General features: G+C 35.5%; 4 protein-coding genes across 7 annotated transcripts in view; 2 read left to right on the top strand and 2 right to left on the bottom strand.

The window, feature by feature from the left end:
• The window catches only part of LOC114353829 (uncharacterized), a 31,832-nt gene that overhangs the window by 5,898 nt on the left and 3,495 nt on the right, over nucleotides 1-22,439 (bottom strand). The window lies entirely within an intron of this gene.
• On the top strand, nucleotides 1,418-3,856 carry LOC114353831 (solute carrier family 41 member 1). The gene is made up of 2 exons (XM_028305955.1): nucleotides 1,418-1,551; nucleotides 1,643-3,856. The coding sequence occupies exon 2, from the start codon at nucleotides 1,671-1,673 to the stop codon at nucleotides 2,955-2,957; it is 1,287 nt and encodes a 428-aa protein (XP_028161756.1). The 5' UTR covers nucleotides 1,418-1,551; nucleotides 1,643-1,670; the 3' UTR covers nucleotides 2,958-3,856.
• On the bottom strand, nucleotides 4,009-5,352 carry RpL37A (ribosomal protein L37A). The gene is made up of 3 exons (XM_028305956.1): nucleotides 5,242-5,352; nucleotides 4,917-5,045; nucleotides 4,009-4,188 (listed from the first exon to the last, which is right to left on the bottom strand). Exons 1-3 carry the CDS (start codon nucleotides 5,242-5,244, stop codon nucleotides 4,048-4,050), a joined length of 273 nt encoding a protein of 90 aa, XP_028161757.1. The 5' UTR covers nucleotides 5,245-5,352; the 3' UTR covers nucleotides 4,009-4,047.
• On the top strand, nucleotides 6,096-20,714 carry muc (dihydrolipoamide S-acetyltransferase muc). 4 transcript variants are annotated; one of them, XM_028305951.1, is made up of 11 exons: nucleotides 6,096-6,334; nucleotides 6,669-6,844; nucleotides 7,395-7,577; nucleotides 8,015-8,053; nucleotides 9,051-9,221; nucleotides 10,943-11,217; nucleotides 11,615-11,709; nucleotides 14,219-14,312; nucleotides 14,473-14,578; nucleotides 14,869-14,971; nucleotides 19,337-20,714. In XM_028305951.1, exons 1-11 carry the CDS (start codon nucleotides 6,216-6,218, stop codon nucleotides 19,464-19,466), a joined length of 1,491 nt encoding a protein of 496 aa, XP_028161752.1. In that variant the 5' UTR covers nucleotides 6,096-6,215; the 3' UTR covers nucleotides 19,467-20,714. The 4 variants fall into 4 exon arrangements, with proteins under 4 accessions (XP_028161752.1, XP_028161753.1, XP_028161755.1 ...); XM_028305952.1 differs by lacking the exon at nucleotides 14,473-14,578 and having other exon boundaries at nucleotides 14,219-14,418; XM_028305953.1 differs by lacking the exon at nucleotides 8,015-8,053 and having other exon boundaries at nucleotides 6,097-6,334.

Genomic DNA, 22,439 nt, shown 5'->3' on the forward strand with positions numbered 1-22,439 from the left:
ATAAGTAGGATTATAGCTATAATTCTTCGTTATCTTAAAGATTAATATTCATCCTCCAAAATTGTGTGTGTGTTTTTTTTGTGTGATGATTTATAAACATAAAACTTTTGAACTGATTCAAAGCACACTTTTTTTTTTCAAAATGTACATTTTTTTTGAGAAATACTCAAATGTATCAAAACATTTCAGTCCAACTTACTGTCAACTCGACAACGAGCTTTAGAATCAAAGATCGACTTTGAATTATGCCTTATTTTACAATTCACATTGAAAACAATATGCCTTGCTTGAACTTTTTCGACTTTTTCCCAAAAATAACAAATAGTCAAGAAGAGATTACAAAAAAATTGCAGCGGCTGACAGATTTCATAATTTTCTTTGACAGGTGACAATTAAACCATAGACAATTGCCATATGAAAAACACACTTTTCCAATATTTTTGTTTGCCATGAGATTCTGGTACACCTATACCCATATTTCGTGCTCAAAAAAAATGCATCAGAGCCATCTTCGGCGTCAGTCAAATGGTTAGTTGCAGGCAATTATTTCCTAAACTGCAGTTACTCAATCTTCCCTCATTGTATATTCTTGAAGTTTGTCTATTTGTAAAAAAATATGATTATTATTTTAAATCTAGGATAACCAGACTACATCGCAAAACTCGCAATAAAATAGATATATTACCCCATCATACATCGCGCACTAGTTATTTTTCAAATAGTTTCTTTGTTGTAGCACCTAAAATTTTTAACCATTTACCTGACAGCCTAAAAGAGTTAAATTATAAAAACTTCAAGACAGCACTGTGTGACATTTTAGTCAAAAAATGTTATTACTCTTTAAATGAATATTTACAAGATAAAATTAGTTATTGATGTTATTTATTTAATTAGTCTAACTAGTCTACCTTAAGCTACAAGATTTTAAAATGTAAGATTGTTACTAATTGTTCTAAAGTTTGTTATGTGTTTATTGTTTTGTTATGTAGTTATAATATCTTGCAACTACGTAATCTGTATTCATACGAATAAAATATTGTACGCCCAATCGGCAGGTTATAGCGGACTTATGTATACATTTAAGATCTGTGTTATTGTAATACCTATAACTAAGACAATAAATGATTTATTGATTGATTGATTGATTGATTAATGTCTTCCAATGTTCCAGTGAAACGTTTCTGACATTATTTTACTTTTCATAATTATGAAAGGGCAATGAACTCTCTTTTCTTAGGAAAACATGAGGAAAACACTAAACTTTAAGGTGATGGAGAGAGACACATTAAATGGTTACTCGTCTCAACTTTCGTTGAGTGACCTATAAGCTCACAGAATCGGACTCCAATAATTTGTCTAGTCTATGGCCTATGCCGGTGTCAATGTCATTTGATTGTCAACACTGTCAATCTCACAGATTGATGTGTCGTCAATCAGCTGTTTGTTGCTGAGCTGTCTGCTCGCTGCTATTTATTGTTTCTTTCGTATTGTTATCTTTATTTTCACTGCATTACATGTTAACGCCAGTGCCAAGCAAACGGATTTTTCATAGTATGTGATCCATTTTGATAAGCTTTTTACTACGTTCTTATTAATTGTGTATTAAACAAAATAATTTAAATGAATTTGTGATCATGAACAGAATCAAGAGCAATACTAATTCTAGAACAATGAAGGGTTCGAAGGGCTCCAGCGATATCAAGTCGGATGATTATCGTCTCGTCGCCAACGGCACGAAGCCTCCAGACATTAAGTATGAAAAAGAAAATTCATGGGTGGCTGGTGTGCAAATGTTTTTGTCGTTTTTACTCGCCGGTTTCGGGATGGTGGCAGCAAGTCTGCTACTCGACTATGTGCAACACTGGACCGTGTTCAAGAAAGTATCGGAAGTGTATATTTTAGTGCCTGCACTCCTCGGGTTGAAGGGTAACTTAGAAATGACACTAGCATCGAGACTCTCCACGCACGCACATCTCGGACACTTAGAAACCAGTTTGGGCTCATTGGTGATGGGAAATTTGTGTTTAATACAGTGTCAAGCAGTTCTTGTTGGATTCTTAGCAGCCTCTGCGGCTGTTGCTATGGGCTGGATACCCAAAGGCCAGTTTGATATCCACCATGCACTGTTATTGTGTGCATCAAGTGTTCTCACGGCATCATTCGCTAGTTTCGTACTTGGATTAATCATGATAGGTGTTGTTGTTGTGTCTAGGAAGATAAATATAAATCCAGACAACATTGCCACACCTATAGCCGCTAGCCTGGGTGATTTAACAACCTTGGCACTGTTGTCTTGGATAGCTTCTCATTTGTATTTGTCTATTGGCACAAGCGTAATACTGCCAACTATTATTATCATCGCTGGTGCAGTTGTCGTGCCTCTTTGTGGTTACATTGCTTGGAAAAACAACTTCACTAGACAGGCTCTAGATGAAGGATGGGTTCCTGTTGTGTCTGCAATGGTCATAAGCAGTGCCGGTGGACTAATATTGGACTACACAGTGTCCAAATATGACGGGATAGCAGTGTACCAACTAGTCATAAATGGTATAGGAGGCAACATGGTAGCAGTTCATGCATCAAGGATGTCAACATCACTACATACTGGGGAGAAGGAAGGGTCAGCTATCAGTAACACTACCAAATTGCTCCTTTTAATGGTAATACCAGGACAGTTAATATTCATTTATACCATAGGCTACCTGAGGGCTGGCCACACTTCCATGACCCCTACATTTATATTCTTCTACATGTCTGCTGCTATGTTGCAAGTGTTCTTATTGTTACTTATTAGTCATTACATGGTGTTGTTTATGTGGAAGCTAGGTATGGACCCTGACAACTCAGCCATACCTTATCTGACTGCATTGGGAGATTTACTAGGTACTGCATTACTAGGTGTAGCTTTCAGGGTCTTGGATATGATTGATGATGATGATGCAGACTTAGGAGAATGATCTATTCATTCTCCTAACTCTGCATTATCATCACTAATCATTATCTATACTTATTTGCAGAAATATTGTTATATTTTTGCTGTATTGTTAATAAATAAATAGTAAGAATTTTGTATCATATCAACTACTATGTATTCTAATGTGATTGTTAGTATTTGGAATTTTGTTATCTTTAGTAACTTAGGTTTCAGTTCAAAATTATGTGGCATTATCCATGCTCAATTGGTTAGTCACATTTTATTGCAAACAACCTTGTGATAGGCATGTGCACACAATTATATTACTTTAAGGTAATTTAAATGCTTAAATAAAATGATAATAAAACATTTTCCTCAAGTTTGGGATTATATTTTAAAGTGTCTTCATTAAAATTCAAGTAGGACCACTAAATAAATGTAATTTAAAATGTAACTGAACAGTTTCAAAATCCTAGGTTCTTATAAATTTTGATATCTAGATAACCCCTTTTATTTTATGTAATTATTTGTTTTTCCAATATATATAGAAGACATGGTTTATGTAATACAATGTAATTAACTTCTTCATAACATAATAGTTTGTAAGTCTCACAAAAGTCTATAATTTGTGCCATGGAACTTTGTGTACCTACTTCAGAGATTTTTACACTCTAGGACCAAAAATTCGGAATTGACTTTATTTATAAAAGACATGCTGTAAAAATAGCACCTTCAGTATTCTAATTTTGCTTGTAAAGTTAAATTATTACTTTTGGTAATATAATAATTTATTTTTAAAAGATGACTAATAAATAATAGTAAATATTGGTGCTATTCTCTGTAAGTACTTATTTTTTTAAGTAAAATAAGATGCAATATTAAGACAGTCTAAAATATGTACTTTTTAAACAGAGGCTTTTAAGATAAACGCTTTGAAGTGTTTTTGTGAAACGTGCATAGATAAGCACTAAAATAAATTTTTATCTTATGTATTTTGTGTATTTAATGTTTACCTGCTTTTATGTAAGTTGAAAATCTTGAAATCTACGAATCTTAATCTGTTAACGAATAGGTGATAAAAATGAAACAAATAACATTTTGATTTTGTGTTTATTGTCTTATACTAGAGTCATTTACTTGACTTCACGTAACCTCCTCACAGCGGACCTGCATGATGACGCAGCTGTGGTTGAGAACACCCAGGCGCCACCGGCTACTGTCCTTTTGCAGCGCTTGCATGACCAGATGCCAACGCAAGAACGCTTCATGGCATCCTGAAATGAAATTAACAGTTAGTGATCTTAAATTGACAATAACAAACATTTTTAAACACAGGAATTTAATTGGCTATCAATATCTTAACCATCCTGTTCATAGATAGGAAAATGCACTGAATGCATATAAATAACCTAATTATTGAAAACAAAATAATTATAAAATTGGTGAAGTTATCTCTGTGTACAAAATTTTAATTTCATTATAAAGAAGAGAAAAAACAGCTGAGGTTATAACCAGTGTTATAATAGCCCTAGTCCGGTTAGTTTTCTTGAATAGATGAATGAAGGTATTTACCAAAAACATGTTAATTGTAATGACTTTACATTAGAAAGATGATATGATTGGTATTTATTGGAACCAGATTAATAAATTAATTACAGTAAACATTATTGTGAAATAATTAGAAAGACTAGTAAAGTTAAATACCATAATTTAGGAGTACATTAGGCTACACAATGGTGTTTATTAATGAAGATTGGTAAGTGGGTAAAATATTTGAAAAAGAAAACTTAGCCTTCGTGTAGCAAGCGTCAAAGGTGCAGGTAGTAATTTATAAAATAAAAAATATCACTTGTTTGAACTAACCTCAAAATGTAAACAAAGACAATTCCACGAAATTGTACACAAAAATTACTGTTCTAAGAGGGGAATTGGGAAAGCTAACACAAAGTGTACTGTTTAATAGAGTGCTAAACGGAATAAGACGATAATTATGTACACTAACCTTTCCACAGAAGGAGCAAGTGTATTTGGCGTGTTGGGTCACTTCCATCTTCTTGACCATTTTACGCAGGGAAGCACCGTAACGGGTTCCATATTTGCCAGTGATTCCGACCTTCTTTGTACGCTTGGCCTGTAATAATTCACAACATTGAGTGTATAACACTTGCACTTCATTTCGAAAACTTGTCACCAAATTGCAAAATTTCGTGACTTATTACGAAAATATTAACCACATAGAAATATTTTAACTATGCACATTTAAATAAACACTATTATTTTTATAATTTACAAGTGATTGGTGCAATTTTTATGAATTTAATTCTCACCATTTTTGCTAAACCTGCCTAACACTTGACAGACACAACAGAAAGAGCGGCTTTGACGTTGTCAAAAACGTCAATAGTGAAACTGACAGCTACAGCTAAACTGAGACCTTGTGGCCCACGGATTTTTAAGAAAAAAAGAAATTATAATCCGTAAATTTTATAATAATAGATACATTAACTTAAAATGACTTAAAAACTAAAATTTAAAAATTACTAATTATAAAAACTATTTACAAATTAAAAAATACTTCACCCCCAGCGCCGCAGTCAGGAATGGTGCCCAAAAGGCTGGCAGCATTGCCACGTTGAATGGCCAGGCTAATTCTCTGACCAAAATAGCTGCCAGCCTTTTGATCACCGGTCACCTCGGTGAGCCTCTTTGCCAGTTCCTTATAAAAGGAACGAGCGCTTGGACCCCATGGTCCCATAGTAAAGGACTTTGTTGCACGTAATATGACATAAAACTCACACAAGTGTTTTACATTAAGTTCTGTTAGGTTCCGATAGTTTTCATGTGACGTTAAAATAACATCAAACAAACATCAACGCTCAATGCATCAACGAAATATTTTTTCAAAAATCCGCAGGCCTCAAAACTTGGGCCAACAATTTTTTTTCTTTCGATTATGTGTAGAGATTTTTTAACTATAAATTTTTGTATTAGATTTAATTTCCATTATATTTGTATGTTTAATGTGAAATTAATTATGTGTTTCATCCATCAGTGAAGAATCATTGATGAAATTACAGTAAAAAAATGTTCTACGATTTAGTCACAAAACCGATTTTTATTTTTGTTACGACCCTACCGTAAAATCCGTAAAAAAATCAATGATTGACATTTGATGTCATTTTCGACGTTTCGTTGACGATTATATTCAACGACCTACAAGTTGGAGAAGGTCGATCTTACGGATAATAAACCGTCCTGATCACCTGGACGGCTTAGATTTAGTACAATTCTAAACAGAAAAATGTTGCGAACGATTGTTTTACGAAACCAGGCGCTGAGCAGTGGCTTAAAAAAGGCTGTACGATCCAATGTGACGAGATGTATGAGTACAGAGTTAGCCAGAAGGAAACATTCTAACAAGTAAGTGCCCTTTAGATACTGTTTACAGTCATCCAAAACACTATTTATAAATATTTACTACGTGAGTAAGTCATCATTATTGAAACACAGGTTAAACTAGATATTTTTCCCGTACCAAGTTTGCGGTGTCAGTTGCATAACCAAAACGTCAATGTTCTTCACCTTGTAATTGACATTTAGCGGAAGCAAGAATGCCGGCAATTCCACGTGAACATATCTTCATATCATCAAATGAGATTACTACACCTAAACAAACAACTAGAACAGAAATAGATTCTTATAACGTACTAACAATATAAATGCTTGTAGTCTTATACTTGTCTGTTACATTCAGGTTATTGACTCCATCACAGTCAAACAAAGTCATAGACCAGCAATGGACGCTGCAGCTAAGACACTACTCGAGTCTGCCATCACACACCAAAGTCAACCTGCCTGCCCTTTCACCCACCATGGAGAATGGATCCATTGTCAGCTGGGAAAAGAAGGAGGGTGACAAACTCAGTGAAGGTATGCACAGATTATGATTTAATTTGCCCTACCACAAGGCAAAAGCATGCACAAATGGTGCCTTGTAACAGGATTATTGTTATGTTATTTATCTAATCAAAAGTAATGTGCTGTCTGTCTCAAAAAGGTAAATGTGTGATAAACTTGCTATTTATAAGTGCAAATATTAGATGAGAAACAATTAGCTTTTATTCTAATTCACATGTTTTACTTCTGCTCAAAAATTTGCTTTTGTGAAAAATATATCCTTATGTGTAAATGAAGGTCATCTGATAAAGTCACATTCAGCACTGATGCATCAATCATGATAGTGATAGTGATATTTATGATGATTATGTAAATGTTATTGAATACCAAATGCAGGGCTAGACTCTGCTTGATATCCTTCAAAGAATCAGTGATGTAGAAAATGTTTTTTTTATTTAGAAGTTTCTTAATAATTAGGAGCAGACTTTCTTAGTCCCTCTTTTGGTAATTCAATACCCTTATCATGTACTAAATGAGTTTTTATTCTACCTACATCTACAGGATCTACATGCTTATGTTTTAGGTGATCTACTTTGTGAGATTGAAACCGACAAGGCCACCATGGGCTTTGAAACTCCTGAAGAAGGTTTTCTGGCCAAGATCCTGATCCCCGCTGGCACCAAGGGAGTCCCAGTGGGCCAGTTGCTCTGCATCATTGTGGAGAACCAGGCTGATGTCGCTGCTTTCGCTGACTTCAAGGATGATGGTATGATGATGATGGTACTTGATTTGTACCTATTTTGAACACAACATTTTGTGGTTGTGTGACTTGGGTTTATTAACTGAGAATGTTGAATGAAATGAAATCCCTGGGTTCATTTAAATTCCATCAGATATTGATTTAATTTATAACAAATAAAAACATAATGGTTACATAAAGTTTACATTGGGCATTGTTACATTACAGGAAGATTACAGATTACATTGAGTTCATATAGATTTCCTAATTCATAATATTAATGATGTGTGATCCAAGTGATGTTTTTGTATCCCAGTTTTTTTTCATTTTAATTAATACATTTAAGTTTTATACAAGTAAAAAGGCATGAATTCCATTAATCAAGAAAACCCAATTGAGTTTGGTAACTATTAATATCATTTACATAATAATCATCTGCATGAATAACCTTCCCTTTTATTCAGGTTCAGGAGCTCCATCAAAGCCTACTCCAGCCAAAAAAGGTTTATATTAAACTTTTTTATTTTGTATTTACTGTAATCTGTGTAAAAAGCATGGTATTTAAAAAAAAGTGCAACAGGCAAGTGTAAATTGGCAGTAAGTTGTCAAAAAATGTGAATGGATTCAGCTTGCTACAATACTTAGATGCACTTTCATATTAGACTAGCAGTGCGATACTCTCAGTTCTTGTCGCTTTTTTGATGCAGACACAATGATAACACAACACTTGCCACAATCTATCAATCAATCAATACCTGCCGATATTTCTGTCGCTGTCTCATATTATTTGTGTGTTCTACACATGCTTTTTTATTAGATACAGTAGCTCCATACCGGACGTTTCACCGCCCTCCGATCGTGCGACGATTATGGGTGCACGATCCAATATGGACGTGCGTGACCATGCGCGTATATATCGTGCCCTACACACCAGAAAATCTTAGAAATACCAATTTATTATCATTTACATACCAATCCCAACCCACGCGCTCCTTCATGTGAGTTTTCAGCCTCCCTGGAAAATAACCCTAGATACGCTAATGGACGTGAGACGCACGCAACCAGATGATCTGATTCAGATCGCGGTAGAACGTCCGGTATGTGACCCGGCTTATTGAATTGCTGAAAATCGTTACTTCAATAATAATTATGTATAAGCTGTCTGCTATAATAGTCTGTGATGTGTAAAGTGACATAATATGTTTTAATTATACTACACGTTCGCGCTAAGTTTGCCGGTCCGTGGAATGTGCGTCCCCTTCCCCAACCGCGATTAAACGCAATTAGTTACTGATAAAACGCAATTAACTTATTTTACGCAAATACACATTTTTTATCAATAATAATAAATAAAAAATATTTTAAATATAGTTTGATAAAGTTATAGACGCTTTCCTTCGAGTGACGTCATATCGCCAGCGGCAAACTCAAAGCGAACGGATAGTAGCTGCCTGCCTAAACAAACTGAGGTTATAAAACTTTATGACTGTGTACCTTCAGCCGTAGCTGCGCCCGCGCCGGCCGCAGCCGCCCCGGCTGCCCCCGCGCCCGCTGCCCCCGCGCCCGCGGCCCCCGCAGCCCCCGCGGCGCCCGCTCACGACCCGTCCAGCAGGATCTACGCCAGCCCCATGGCTAGACGGCTGGCTGAGATCAAGAACATCCGACTCGGTGGTGAGTGGAACAATTTATCTTAAAGCCCGGTCTGTAAGCACGTAGAATTTTGTCCAATGACCCCAAGCTACCCATCCTTATCGCTCGGGCGTAATTATGTTGCTGTCGCGCTCGCACCCTCACTGCGGGCGCACGTGGCACAGTCGCGACAGCAATATACTTGGGGTCATTGGACAAAATTCTACGTGCTCACTGACCAGACTATAGTAACTGTGGTCCCATCCCAGAAACCATATGTCGGCTTTAGAAGCGGCGGGATATCTTCGACAATTAGTCTGAAAACAAACCCGAAATAGACATGTTGACACCACCAATCAATTGACGTACTTTTTCAAACTGTCAAAACGAATCTCTCCCATAGATTTTGTATGGCACTACAAGCAAGTGACGTCACTATTTTGTCAACTCAAATAAACTACTTTTTTCAATTACAATGCGACCAAAAATCGTAATTTACAGGTAATTTAAAATTGATTAAGTTTTTAAGGCCAGAATGAAGTGTCTTTTTAGAAAAGTTGTGATTTCGAATTATTGGAGAATGGTGTCAAATAATTGTCAATTATGAAAAAGAAAGGCCTGTCTCCGCTGGAAGAATTGCACTAAATGATGAAAAGAATTCACCTCATCGGCTTATATTTTTTAATGATTGGTCGCATGATAAAACCACAAAACAAAAAAACTGTGGTGTTGATTGCCTGACTATTGACAATTTTTTTTTTAAACTGTAGAAACTACAGTTTGTAGGTTGAGGTTGGCCATTATTGCGGAGTGCTTCACATGTGTAATGTATGAACTACGAGTAATTCGCATATCTCTTGTTTACTGCAGTGGAGCGGAGATTTTAAGTAATCCTAATAGTTGATATTGGCGCAGTTTCGCCCTGCTTTTCTCTTCTAATCGACATTCACCTTAGCATATTGTCTCTATTTTATCTAAGTGATTGTTTGTTTTGTCTCTAGTAAAATTGATTTCTATTGGGGCACTCATCATCATCAACAGCCCTTTACAGTCCACTGCTGGACTATGAGCCTCCTCCAATATAGTGGAGGGTTTTGCCATAATCCCCACGCTTGGCAGGCGGGTTGGAGATCGCAGTTTAAATTGGGGCACACGTTTGACCTTTTGCAAGTACGAATTAAATGATGTCGTTTGTTTAGAAATAATCTTATCATCGAATTCTTATGAATTACATTATGTTTACATTTAGATCTTATCATTCAAGACATTCGTGAATCACATGTCTAGCACTAACCGAAAATTATCTTGTATTGTTTTATTATGAATGTGATCACGCAAAATAAATGTTCTGAAAGGGAGCTAAGAATGTGTGATATCAGATTTGTAACTATAATAAAAATAAAATGATCCAACCAGAACAGAATGATATGATGGATGAGTTTACAAAGTCAAATACTTTTTTTTTTTATTTCAATATTATTTACCGCTAGCTAAGCTTATATGATTGTGTTATTTATGGGTTCTTCACAATCTTCCCCTTTTTCGTCGAGCATTCTAAGGGTCTCCGTTAAAACGCGCGCGCGTATCAATAACGAAAAATAGTATGAGCAGCGCATGTGACGTCTTTCTACCCGCGCGGCTTCATGCACCCGTGTAAATTTTAGGTTAGACCTAAGTTTATGCAGACTCGTAATAATGCAATCAATCAAACCCCACATATTAGACTCAAAATTGTAGCCTACAAAATTCCATGGCATCGACAGGGCAAGGCTCAGGCTTGTACGGCTCTCTGAAGAGTGGCGACCTCGCAGGAGCGGCCGCGGCGCCGTCGCTCCCGCCGCCACCCGCGCCCGCTCCCGGCGCCACATTCGTGGACTTACCACTGTCTGGCATGAGGGAGACCATCGCTAAACGCCTGTCTGCCGCCAAGCAGTCCATCCCGCATTACCAGCTGTGCGCTACGGTTAATGTGGAGAAGACTCTAGCTATGAGGAAGGCGGTCAACGAACGGCTGGCTGCTGAGAAGGTCGATGTCAAGGTAAGTTGGTGATGATAAATGATTATTTGCATTTGAAAAAGGGCACACTTGTCTCACATTTGGAATTTAGCAGAAATAATTTATTATTCAAGGTTTTCTTCATTTATCATGTGTAATGTAAGTTAGACTGAGTTGCACCATCTTAATTTAACTTCACCGTCAAAAATCTGTCAAACTCCATTTAAAATACACCGGTTATGGTTATAGTTACGGTTACAGTAAGTTGATGTAACACAGCCTTAGTGTTTAAACTTTTGTGACGAAAAATGGCGTCAGCAGTAATAGCAGTTGGAATTTGATTTAGGTCACTTGTAGAGATAGGACATAAACAAGTCTTGGAAACGCAGATAATTATTTTTTCCAACGATATAATGTATGATCTAATTATATTTTTCAGGTGTCCGTCAACGACTTCATTGTGAAGGCCGTAGCAGCGGCTTGCAAGCGGATACCCACTGTCAACTCTCACTGGATGGAATCTTACATTAGACAGTCAGTATTTTAAGTTCTTTTTGTGCCATTTGAATGTGACTCTCGTGTCTTTATGATGTCTAAAATAGGGTTTTTGTTTAGTTTTTTTATCGACTTCGTCATCACTTACCATTAGGTGACATTGAGAACAAAATAATAAAAGAATTTGTACGTTACAGAGCATAATGTCTCGCTTTTTGTTCTGACGACTGTATTTTTGTTGCAAATTATCTTCTACTAGCTGACCCGGCGAACTTTGTTCCGCCTTAATGGCAATAAATAAGCAGACTTTTTTTTTAATTTCGAACGGGATAAAAAGTATCCTATGTCCTTCTCCTGGCTCTAAACTACCTCCCTGACAATTTTCAGCTAAATCGGTTCAGCCGTTCTGGAGTTATAAGTGGAGTAACTAACACGACTTTCTTTTATATACAGGGTGACAGGTAAAGCGATACATTCCTTGAAAGGGGTTAAAGTAGAGCTTATTTGCAGTCATTTAAGTCATATGACACCATGCCCGAAACTTGTTCATTTCCAAGTTATTCGAGATTTAAGTATTTTTTAAAAAATCTCCAGTTTTTATGTTAAAATGTACCCTTGTAATGAAGAATACGGAATAATGTTAACTTTTTTGTTGTATTCGTATAGCTAAATAATAAGATTGACATTTTAAATTAAAATTTGCAGGAAAGAATCGTCATTACTCAAGTAAAAGCTAAAAAACCATGTATTATTTTGCAAAAAAAATATGTTTTAGGTAATTAAACGAAGAATTTCCAAGAAAAAATGTATGGAATGTTGTGTACAAATTACAGAATTTAGTTCCTTGATTCATTAGCTATTCAAAAAGGTACAGTTGTTTAACAAACACTATTTTTTTATTTGAATTTAAACGTCTAGTAAGATACTTTCATAAAAAAATAAATAAATAAAAAAGTCACACTAACAACTGTTCTTGGGTCTCAATAAATGAAAAACTTAGTATTTTAATAATAATTGTATCACCTAATTTTATCTAGGTACATTATTTTAAGTCCTGCTCAAACTGTGAGCCCCGTCTTCTAATACAAGCTCGTAGTCTGTTTCTCACGTCTGTTTTTGTGACTCTTGTTGTCAAACTGCTGAATATCTTGAGCTGCCCTCTGAATGCGCTCACGAAGCTCTTGCTCGATGTTTACGGGGGTTACATACAAGAGATACTTCATGTGACCCCATAAATAAAAATCGCAAGGGGTCAGATCCGGACTTCTGGCTGGCCAAGGAATGGGTCCACCGCGCCCAATCCAACGAAGTGGATATTGTTGATCCATCCATTGGCGTACACTGAGCCGAAAGTGTGCTGTGTGTGTGAAAGCTTCGTGAGCGCATTCAGAGGGCAGCTCAAGATATTCAGCAAAGTTTGACAACAAGAGTCACAAAAACAGAAGTGAGAAACAGACTACGAGCTTGTATTAGAAGACGGGGCTCACAGTTTGAGCAGGACTTAAAATAATGTACCTAGATAAAATTAGGTGATACAATTATTATTAAAATACTAAGTTTTTCATTTATTGAGACCCAAGAACAGTTGTTAGTGTGACTTTTTTATTTATTTATTTTTTTATGAAAGTATCTTACTAGACGTTTAAATTCAAATAAAAAAATTATTATGTAGTGTTTGTTAAACACGTACCTTTTTGAATAGCTAATGAATCAAGGAACTAAATTCTGTAATTTGTACACAACATTCCATACATTTTTTCTTGGAAATTCTTCGTTTAATTACCTAACACATATTTTTTTGCAAAATAATACGTGGTTTTTTAGCTTTTACTTGAGTAATGACGATTCTTTCTTGCAAATTTTAATTTAAAATGTCAATCTTATTATTTAGCTATACGAATACAACAAAAAAGTTAACATTATTCCGTATTCTTCATTACAAGGGTACATTTTAACATAAAAACTGGAGATTTTTTAAAAAATACTTCAATCTTGAATAACTTGGAAATGAACAAGTTTCGGACATGGTGTCATATGACTTAAATGACTGCAAATAAGCTCTACTTTAACCCCTTTCAAGGAATGTATCGCTTTACCTGTCACCCTGTATACAGGGTGTTAGGTAAATGGGTATATGAGCCGGCACTAGCCCATGTTAACATGGGCATGTAAATGGTATGGTGAAGTCAGAAATTTGATATCATCATTTTAATTTTTTTAATTTTCATACAAAATAAACTTTATAAAATCCGATTTGTATGAAAATTAAAATAATTAAAATGAAGATATCCAATTTCTGACTTCACCATACCATTTATATGACCATGTTAACATGGGCTAGTGTCGGCTCATATACCCATTTACCTAACACCTTGTATAGATTACAACTACAAAATCTGAAGTATTTAGTATGAAGCACCATATTTGTCTGTATATAATAAACTTGCCTGCCTTTGTGCCTTTGATCAAAGAGTTGGTTTACCATATTAATATTATGACTTTAACCCACACACTGTCTGTGTACTAATAAATAAAAACATATTTCCAGATTCTCAAACGTAGACGTGAGCGTAGCAGTGGCCACGCCCACGGGTTTGATCACGCCCATCGTGTTCAACGCTGATTCGCGCGGTATCATCGACATCTCCAAGGCCGTCAAGGAGCTGGCCCAGAAGGCTAAGGAGGGCAGACTAGCGCCGCAGGAGTACCAGGGCGGCACCGTCACTGTCTCCAACCTGGGGATGTATGGTGAGTGTTGGGATGTTACATTAGTGTTCAACGCGGAGTCGCGGGATCATCGACATCTCCAAGGCCGTCAAGGAGCTGGCCCAGAAGGCTAAGGAGGGCAGACTAGCGCCGCAGGAGTACCAGGGCGGCACCGTCACTGTCTCCAACCTGGGGATGTATGGTGAGTGTTGGGATGTTACATTAGTGTTCAACGCGGAGTCGCGCGATCATCATCTCCAAGGCCGTCAAGGAGCTGGCCCAGAAGGCTAAGGAGGGAAAAAAATATTAAACATAAAGGCTCTTTCAAATTAGACGTTTTGAACAGGACGTCATTGCAATCGTTCGTTCGTACTCAGCAAACGGATAACAAACCTTATATTCGTGTTCAACGCGGACTCGCGCGGAATCGTTGACATCTCCAAGGAACTAAAGTATGAAAACATGATTTTTTAATGAATAATTTTATTCCAGGAATCACCATGTTCAACGCGATCATCAACCCGCCCCAGTCGTTAATATTGGCCTGCGGCGGCCTACAGGAGCTCGTCATTCCTGACAAAAACGAACCCCAAGGGTAAGTCAAACTAAAATTAGGCAAAACTCTTTGCCATATCCGGTTACTATCCCCTGCGAAGTTTCATAAGTATAAGTATTCCTTTTTAAAAAACAGTTTTGCCAATTTTCAAAATCAATTCTATCCGAAATTATTACTTGAAATATGTGAACGAATGTTCAGCCCACAGATATAGATATACATAGATAACGCAAGTAACACGATCTGTATTAAAACCAAGCGTGCCGACTTTTTAATACCTACTGTGACGTCACAGCCAACATTTAGTGACGGGAAATCGTAATCGATTCAAAGATGCCGATGCCGCCGTTGCCCCAACGCACCGCTACGATCACAGAAATGGCATCGATTATCTGACAGACGAATGAGATACACAGACGAATGAGATACATAGACGAATGAGATATACAGACGAATGATATTAAACGGAATGTTTAAATAGATAATATTTTCATTGAATTTTAAATAAAAATGTATAATTCTAAAACAGATTGCTTATTAATTTAACATATCCAGCAATATATGTGATTATTTGGTCACAAAATTCTGTTATTTGTGGCAATGTTTTATAAAAATCATCAAAATCACGTACACTACTTGTATTCATTTCTCTACAATCCTACAATCTGCATCATCATCAGCAGATCATTATTTCTTATATGTATGTACACACATTATTATATACTTTTACATGAAAATACATTATATCTATACTACACCTTTTCTAATTTTCTCTTCGTTGACAACAATAGAGGTTGTTGTGGTGTTTCTTAATTCAGTAAAGCACAAATTAGTGGATATTAAATCCTTACTAATTCCTGTCTATTCCTAACTATACATATAATAATATAATATTTATAATAATATTATAAATGCGAAAGCAACTGTCTGTCTGTTACTCTTTTACGCCAAAACTACTGAACGGATTTGTATGAAATTTGGTATACAGATGGTCTAGACCTTGAGAAAGGACATAGGCTACTTTTTATTGCGAAAATTCCACGCGGACGAAGTCGCGAGTAACAGCTAGTATTTTATACGTTATTAATAAAAATATTGTTACTCATTAAACCTATTCACTAACCTCATCATCATTGTCAATCCGTTTTAACCTTTAGCTACTGAGGTGGATTTAATTTCACGTAAACACTGACGTGGGGGCCTGAGAGGCCCGTACATATGTGTGCTTATATTAAAAAATACAAAATCTTTTTAGGGGTTCATGTTTAATAATTATTAATAGTGGTTATATTTAAATACAATAAAACGATTTTTATGTAAATTATTTGTTAATAAGTACGTATTATTTCAATATTTAGAAAACATGTAGCATTTTTGGCAAAAATCTCATAAAATCATGATTCACAAAGTTATCATGAAAAATATTTATAAATTCAACAAATCAACTTAGAATCTTAATTTTCAATAGTTTTTTTAGCTAATGATATATCAGTAATCCTAATATGAAATAGGGGGAAAAAAATTACACACATCAAATAGTGCGAATTAAACACAGTCTGGATAAACTTGCTTTGCTCAGTAAAGGAAGCCATACATGTTTTTAAAATGTAGATTTCATTTGAATCTTCAAAATACATGTATGGCACTTGGTTTCATTGTTTAAATCTTGATAGACAGGTACAGGCTTATCATTTCCTAGCAAACGTGCCAAAAACTACTGTTCTTCTATTTTTCGTTAAATGCTGGTTATTTTTACTTCCGAGATACCGCTTTCTCTCAGACGACATACTGTGGGCTCCGTATTATAGATTTTTTCAAATTATTTCAAGAAAAGACGACAACTAAATGAAAACTATAAACAAAAAAAGTTACGCCAATACTGAGGTGGGGGCCTGAGAGGCCCACAAGAAACTTTAAAATTAATTTACCTACTGAAATTGCGCGTGCAATCACGTGCACCGTTGTTGACAGCCTCGGCGCAATGAAACTCGAAGGTACTAAAAGATTCGGGTGTGTCGTGCACGTGGGAGAGGAGAAATTCAACAATTTGACTTTTGCAAGGCCTGAGAGGCCCCCACGTCAGTAGTTAAAGGTTAATATAATATGTATAGTGGGGCATGCCGTTTTTTTAACAATCTCTTCTTTTTTGAAGGGTCAATAAAACAGGTACTTTCAAAATGAATTGAACAAATGGTACTATGTTTAGACGACGAAACCAGTCTTTCCGTTCCGTAGCCGCGATCTATTTTTCTTTTAATATTGCATCTTGTGGGAAACTAGGAAAAAAAAGACATATAAATACTACAAATACACTTTAATTAGAATATTTATTTATACAGTGTGAGTCACGTTAAAGTGTACATATGAAAATAGATGAAACTAGACCTATTTTTATCGACAAAAAAGAGGTCAACATTTTTTTTAGATTTTTAAAAAAAAATTTATAGAATTTTTATTCTTCCAATTACTTATTGTAAAGAAAACGTAATAACTTTTAAACTAAGCGGTATATCCTGATAAAATAAAAACAGTAATAATGCTAAATAACAGGCGATACTAAAAAAATACATTAAATACACAAAAAAGGCCAACAAATAATAAAAAATGATACTTTTTGAAAATAATCTGCTTTTAAATTCGTGTTTTTTTTTTTATTTGATAAATTTCTCCAAAAAATGCCCCTATAACCGGTGGTTTTTATTACTTTGTATTATTATCTATCGTATTACCTTCGTAAAACCAAAAATCGTATGTCTCTATCCCTATCACAACGTTTGCAATGATCGTTTGAACAAAGGCCTGCCACAACATTATTCTCCGCTACAGGTAGTAACAATTTTAATTTTAACTAAAATGCTTATTTTACTTCGAAATCTTTTGTGTTTGTTTGAAATCTAACTTATCTTTATCAAAATTACAAATCTAGAGCCATTTTCAGTTTCGTTGTTAACGAAGCGTTGACTGGCGCGCCCGGAGAGGCTTAGTTTAAACGATCATAGCAAATGTTGTGATAGGGATAGAGACATGCGATTTTGGGTTTTACAAAGGTAATACGATAGAGAATAATACTAAGTAATAAAAACCACCTGTTATGGGGGCCTTTTTTGGAGAAATTTATCAAATAACCAAAAAAACACGAAATTAAAAGCAGATTTTTTTCACAAAATATCATTTTTTATTATTTGTTGGCATTTTTTGTGTATTTTATGTATTTTTTAGTATCGCCTGTTATTTAGCATTATTACTGTTTTTATTTTATCAGGATATACCGCTTAGTTTAAAAGTTATTACGTTTTCTTTACAATAAGTAATTGGAAGAAAAAAAAATCTATAAATTTTTTAAAAAAAAATGTCAAAAAAATTTTGACCTCTTTTTTGTCGATAAAAATAGGTCTAGTTTCATCTATTTTCATATGTACACTTTAACGTGACTCACACTGTATATGAGAGTTATTTTTTAATAATAATTAGTATCATTCGTCTGTCCGATATTGATAAGAATCGATTATTGATTAAAGTAGTAGAACGAACAACACTAGTAGCAAAATTTGACAGACGAATGAGATGTTGCGTGTACAACGAAGTCGAAGCGATGCGCGACAGTGGCGCTTGTCCGTTATACATCGCCTCTTAACACATAACGTCAGATCAAACGCTCAAAACAAACCCGGCAATGTATCGTAAAAAATTTTTTGAATGGTAAGTTATAGATTTTTAGGTACATTCTTGAAACCACAGCTTGGAATACTTAAAAAAATGTTTTAAAATGAATTAACACTTAATATAATATTCATATAACTTACCCGTGATAGGAAATATGTCCTTGCCTTTGGGAGCTCGAAATTTTTGGCTTATTGCAATTAATTATTAATTAATTATCACACATTGAGGCATTTTTCTAGTTTTCGCGGCCGTCCGCATGCAACAACAGACGCGCGTGGACTGTAAGCAGCGGCAGCTCATTCCGATGATTTATCGGGATCGGGACACGCGAAGTAGGTGCATTTGCGTTATCTAGGTATATCTATATCTGTGGTTCAGCCTACGCTCCCCAGTGTAGGCTAAATCTTTCATTTGCCTCTGATAAAATCGTCATGCGAAAGTTTCGATGTCAGGATGTCTGGATGTTTGTTACTCTTTCACGCAAAAACTACTGAACGGATTTTGATGAAACTTTACAGTATTATTGTTTACAACCCAGAATAACATATAGGCTATAATTTTAGACGATCTGTGACAAACGAAATTTCACGCGGGTGAAGCCGCGGGCAAAAGCTAGTTAATAATAATTACAATGACCTTATGATGAAGAATACGACGATGATGATTGTAATGATGGTGATGATGATTTCCTACATTGACCTTATGATGAAGAATACGACGATGATGATGATGTTTCTCCAGATTCCGGACCGCCAAGTTCGTGACGTTCACCGCGTCAGCCGACCACCGGGTGATCGACGGCGCGGTGGGAGCCCAATGGATGAAGGTCTTCAAGGACTGCCTCGAGGATCCCGCCAACATAATCCTGTAGGTCCGCACCAGGGTTCCAAAGCATAGTATAGTTTCATAATTATCAAGATAATCTTTAAAACTGAGATTTGTACAGGCGACAGCACATCTAACTATGCGTTTTTGTTGAAGTCAGCTTATTACAACTACTTAAAATGACGCAGAGTTTGGCGTGCTGTCGTTAGTACCCTTTGTACGTTGCGACACATTTTTACATTTCTGACAAGTCAACTTGGCGACAATGTTACAAAAAAGACATCACAAATAAACTCGGCCATTTAAATGTTTTAAAGAAACAACTGTATTTGATCATTATCTTGGTAATTAATCCAGAAGAACCCTGCCACCAGCCGGTTACTGAGTGGAGTAGCTCACATCTCTGGTAAAAAGCACGAATATTTTTATGTCACATCAATTTTGTAACATTTTTTAAACGTAATGTGTAAAAGTAACATTTTTATATCGATAACAATCAGTGAATAAGAATATTAACTTTTTTTATGTATTTTTAAGGCGATCATGTTATATTTTATTTCGTTTTACTTTTTAAATATTTTTTCTATTATTTTTATTGTAAATAACTACAAATAAGCTATCTGTGTAATTATAAGTGTTATTTTTTTCTATTTTTTATCTCCCAGAGATGTCTGCTAATCCGATTAGGTAATTTTAATCAGAGTGTAATATTTTGTTACATTGTAATTTAATGTTACATTACACTGTGTTGTCCTTCGATTGATGTAAATATTATTCGTTCCACTTTATTATTTTGTTAATAATTGAGAATTAAATGAATGAAAGTTCCTTATTTTAAGGAGTGATGTATTTTGTTAGTTATAGCGAATCTTAGTGTAACTTTTGCATCACTTGAAGGGCAGGCGGCTGTTAAGACGATTAAGTGATTATTTATTTAGTGAAATAAGGAATGACCGTACAATGAATATTATGTATTTGGTACCCAGATGTTCCAAGTCGAAGGTAATCAGATGAATTTATACAAAATACCTGTCCTGGGATTGAAATCCACTTGTGTCGCGGTGTGCTTTGCTTATTCTTCTAAGGGACGCACAGCTGCATAGTTTTTGGTAAAGATAAACTAGTTCAATATGGGAACTCGAGCATTTTTACGCAAATTTTAATTATGTAGTTATTTTGGAGAATAGATCTACTTTTATTAGTAAACCTATTTATTTTATTATACAGTAATTCATAGGTATATATCGAGAGACACAACTAACTGGGTAGTTGAAATAGACGTGTAAATACGAAATTATAAACGAGTCATAATTCCATAAGGTCTTTTGTTAACACCATAATTTATAATGTTTTGATGCTGCCAGATGATTTTATGAACGTTAGTGGAATATATTTTATTTATAAATAAATACGTTGTTTTATTTCAAATTGATGTCACCGCCGAAAGAACAATACAGAAGTCTACATGCATTTAATTAACAAGTTCATCGACTTTAACGGCAGGTGGATAGCTCGCATTTATTACACGTATGTATTCATTTCCTGCAATAAAAATGTTAAATGTTACCGTTTGTTCCGAAATAGTGTGATAAGGCAAGTAATATTTGGGACTACTTGTACAACCAAATGCCCTGAAACCAATTGGATAACATTTTGCACACCTGCCTAGTGGCCTGCCTCACGGCCTGCCTGTTTGTTAAAATGACTCAATTTATAGCAAGTACCTAATTATAGCCTGACCAGGAACATAAAAACCCTGGCATAGAGGCGCGTCAATTGCATTTGATAGTGCAACACTGGGTACAGTCGTACCTGTATTAAATTAATAGGCTAACTTTATGTATCAGGATTCAGGATTATGGGCTAATTTAATATTTTCATATATTAACAAAAAATATTATATTATAGGTCAACTGGTTTCAATAAATTAAATGAAACCATCAATCGAGCTAGTTGGATTTTATTATTATTCATCAATAATCAAATTCTAAACTTGAATATTCAACTACAATGTCTGCTCATGAACGCTTCAAACTCGGTACTTCTTTCCCAATTCCATAAAATTCTACACTTACAAAGTGACAAAAAACTTTAAAATAGGTAGTTGAAACAAACCACAGCTAATTTTTATAGTTGACTGTACTATACGATAAACATGTCAGTCAATTTGACAACCTTTATCGGAAACATTATTCAATGAAAATATTGTCCGAACCCTTAGTATAGATGACCCACGCTGAACTGTCCCACCAAACTCAATGACAGGGGGGCGCTACCATCGTTCAACTATATGGTTTCCAACATGGCAAAAATCTGAACCAGCGATCCGGTATTGACGGTGGCGCCCCACTGTCAATGTCATCGACAGGACAGTCCAGTATTTTGGAACTATATTTCTCTTCGACAAATACTTTAACACATTGTGAACCACTTTTCTTTCACGACTATAAAAAGATTTTAGCAATTTAATTCACAAAATCAATTGCGCACATTTAAAATAAAGTTTGTTTACACTTTGACAACAATAGACTGACATGCAAGGTGACATGTCAATGAAGTTTTCAGTTACTGTTGCCATTAAAAGAAATTAGTACCATTAATTTTCCGCAACATGGCGAGGGTTTTTATGTTCCTGGTCAGGCTATAAGCCTTGTTCGCCTTGTTTATAATCAAGGGGCAAATATCAATCGTATATAATTTCTTCGACTAGTGACTCAAATGAGAATGACTGGCCTGACAAAAAGTGCATTTTGTCTAGGGGGGCTGTAATTTTTTTATACCATACCTAAACCTTTTGGGTGGGACTTCTAAATTACTTCCGTTCCTGCCCCCTTACCCCCTAGACCATTGGTTCCCAAACTTATTTAAGACGCGTGCCCTTTCGACCATACACAAAATTCCACAAAAGTCTGTATTCTGCAGAATGCATTCTCTTAAGAAGAGAAAGAAGAAGCGGTCGTAGATTTTTTATACTTAAGTACACAGATGGCCCGCGCCCCCTAGACCTAGTGAGGCTGAT

Source organism: Ostrinia furnacalis, unplaced genomic scaffold (genome assembly GCF_004193835.3).
Source record: "Ostrinia furnacalis isolate ACB-3 unplaced genomic scaffold, ASM419383v2 OfSCF1818, whole genome shotgun sequence".
NCBI lineage: Eukaryota > Metazoa > Arthropoda > Insecta > Lepidoptera > Crambidae > Ostrinia > Ostrinia furnacalis.

Bases quoted from the DNA above. Each gene is read 5' to 3' on its own strand.
- LOC114353831 (XM_028305955.1), top strand. From the start codon at position 1,671: ATGAAGGGTTCGAAGGGCTCCAGCGATATCAAGTCGGATGATTATCGT.
- RpL37A (XM_028305956.1), bottom strand. The intron at 4,189-4,916 runs GTTAGTGTACAT...ATTTCATTTCAG, and splicing joins CTTGCTCCTTCTGTGGAAAG to GATGCCATGAAGCGTTCTTG.
- muc (XM_028305952.1), top strand. From the start codon at position 6,216: ATGTTGCGAACGATTGTTTTACGAAACCAGGCGCTGAGCAGTGGCTTA. The intron at 11,218-11,614 runs GTAAGTTGGTGA...TATATTTTTCAG, and splicing joins CTGAGAAGGTCGATGTCAAG to GTGTCCGTCAACGACTTCAT. The intron at 14,419-14,868 runs GTGAGTGTTGGG...ATTTTATTCCAG, and splicing joins CTCCAACCTGGGGATGTATG to GAATCACCATGTTCAACGCG.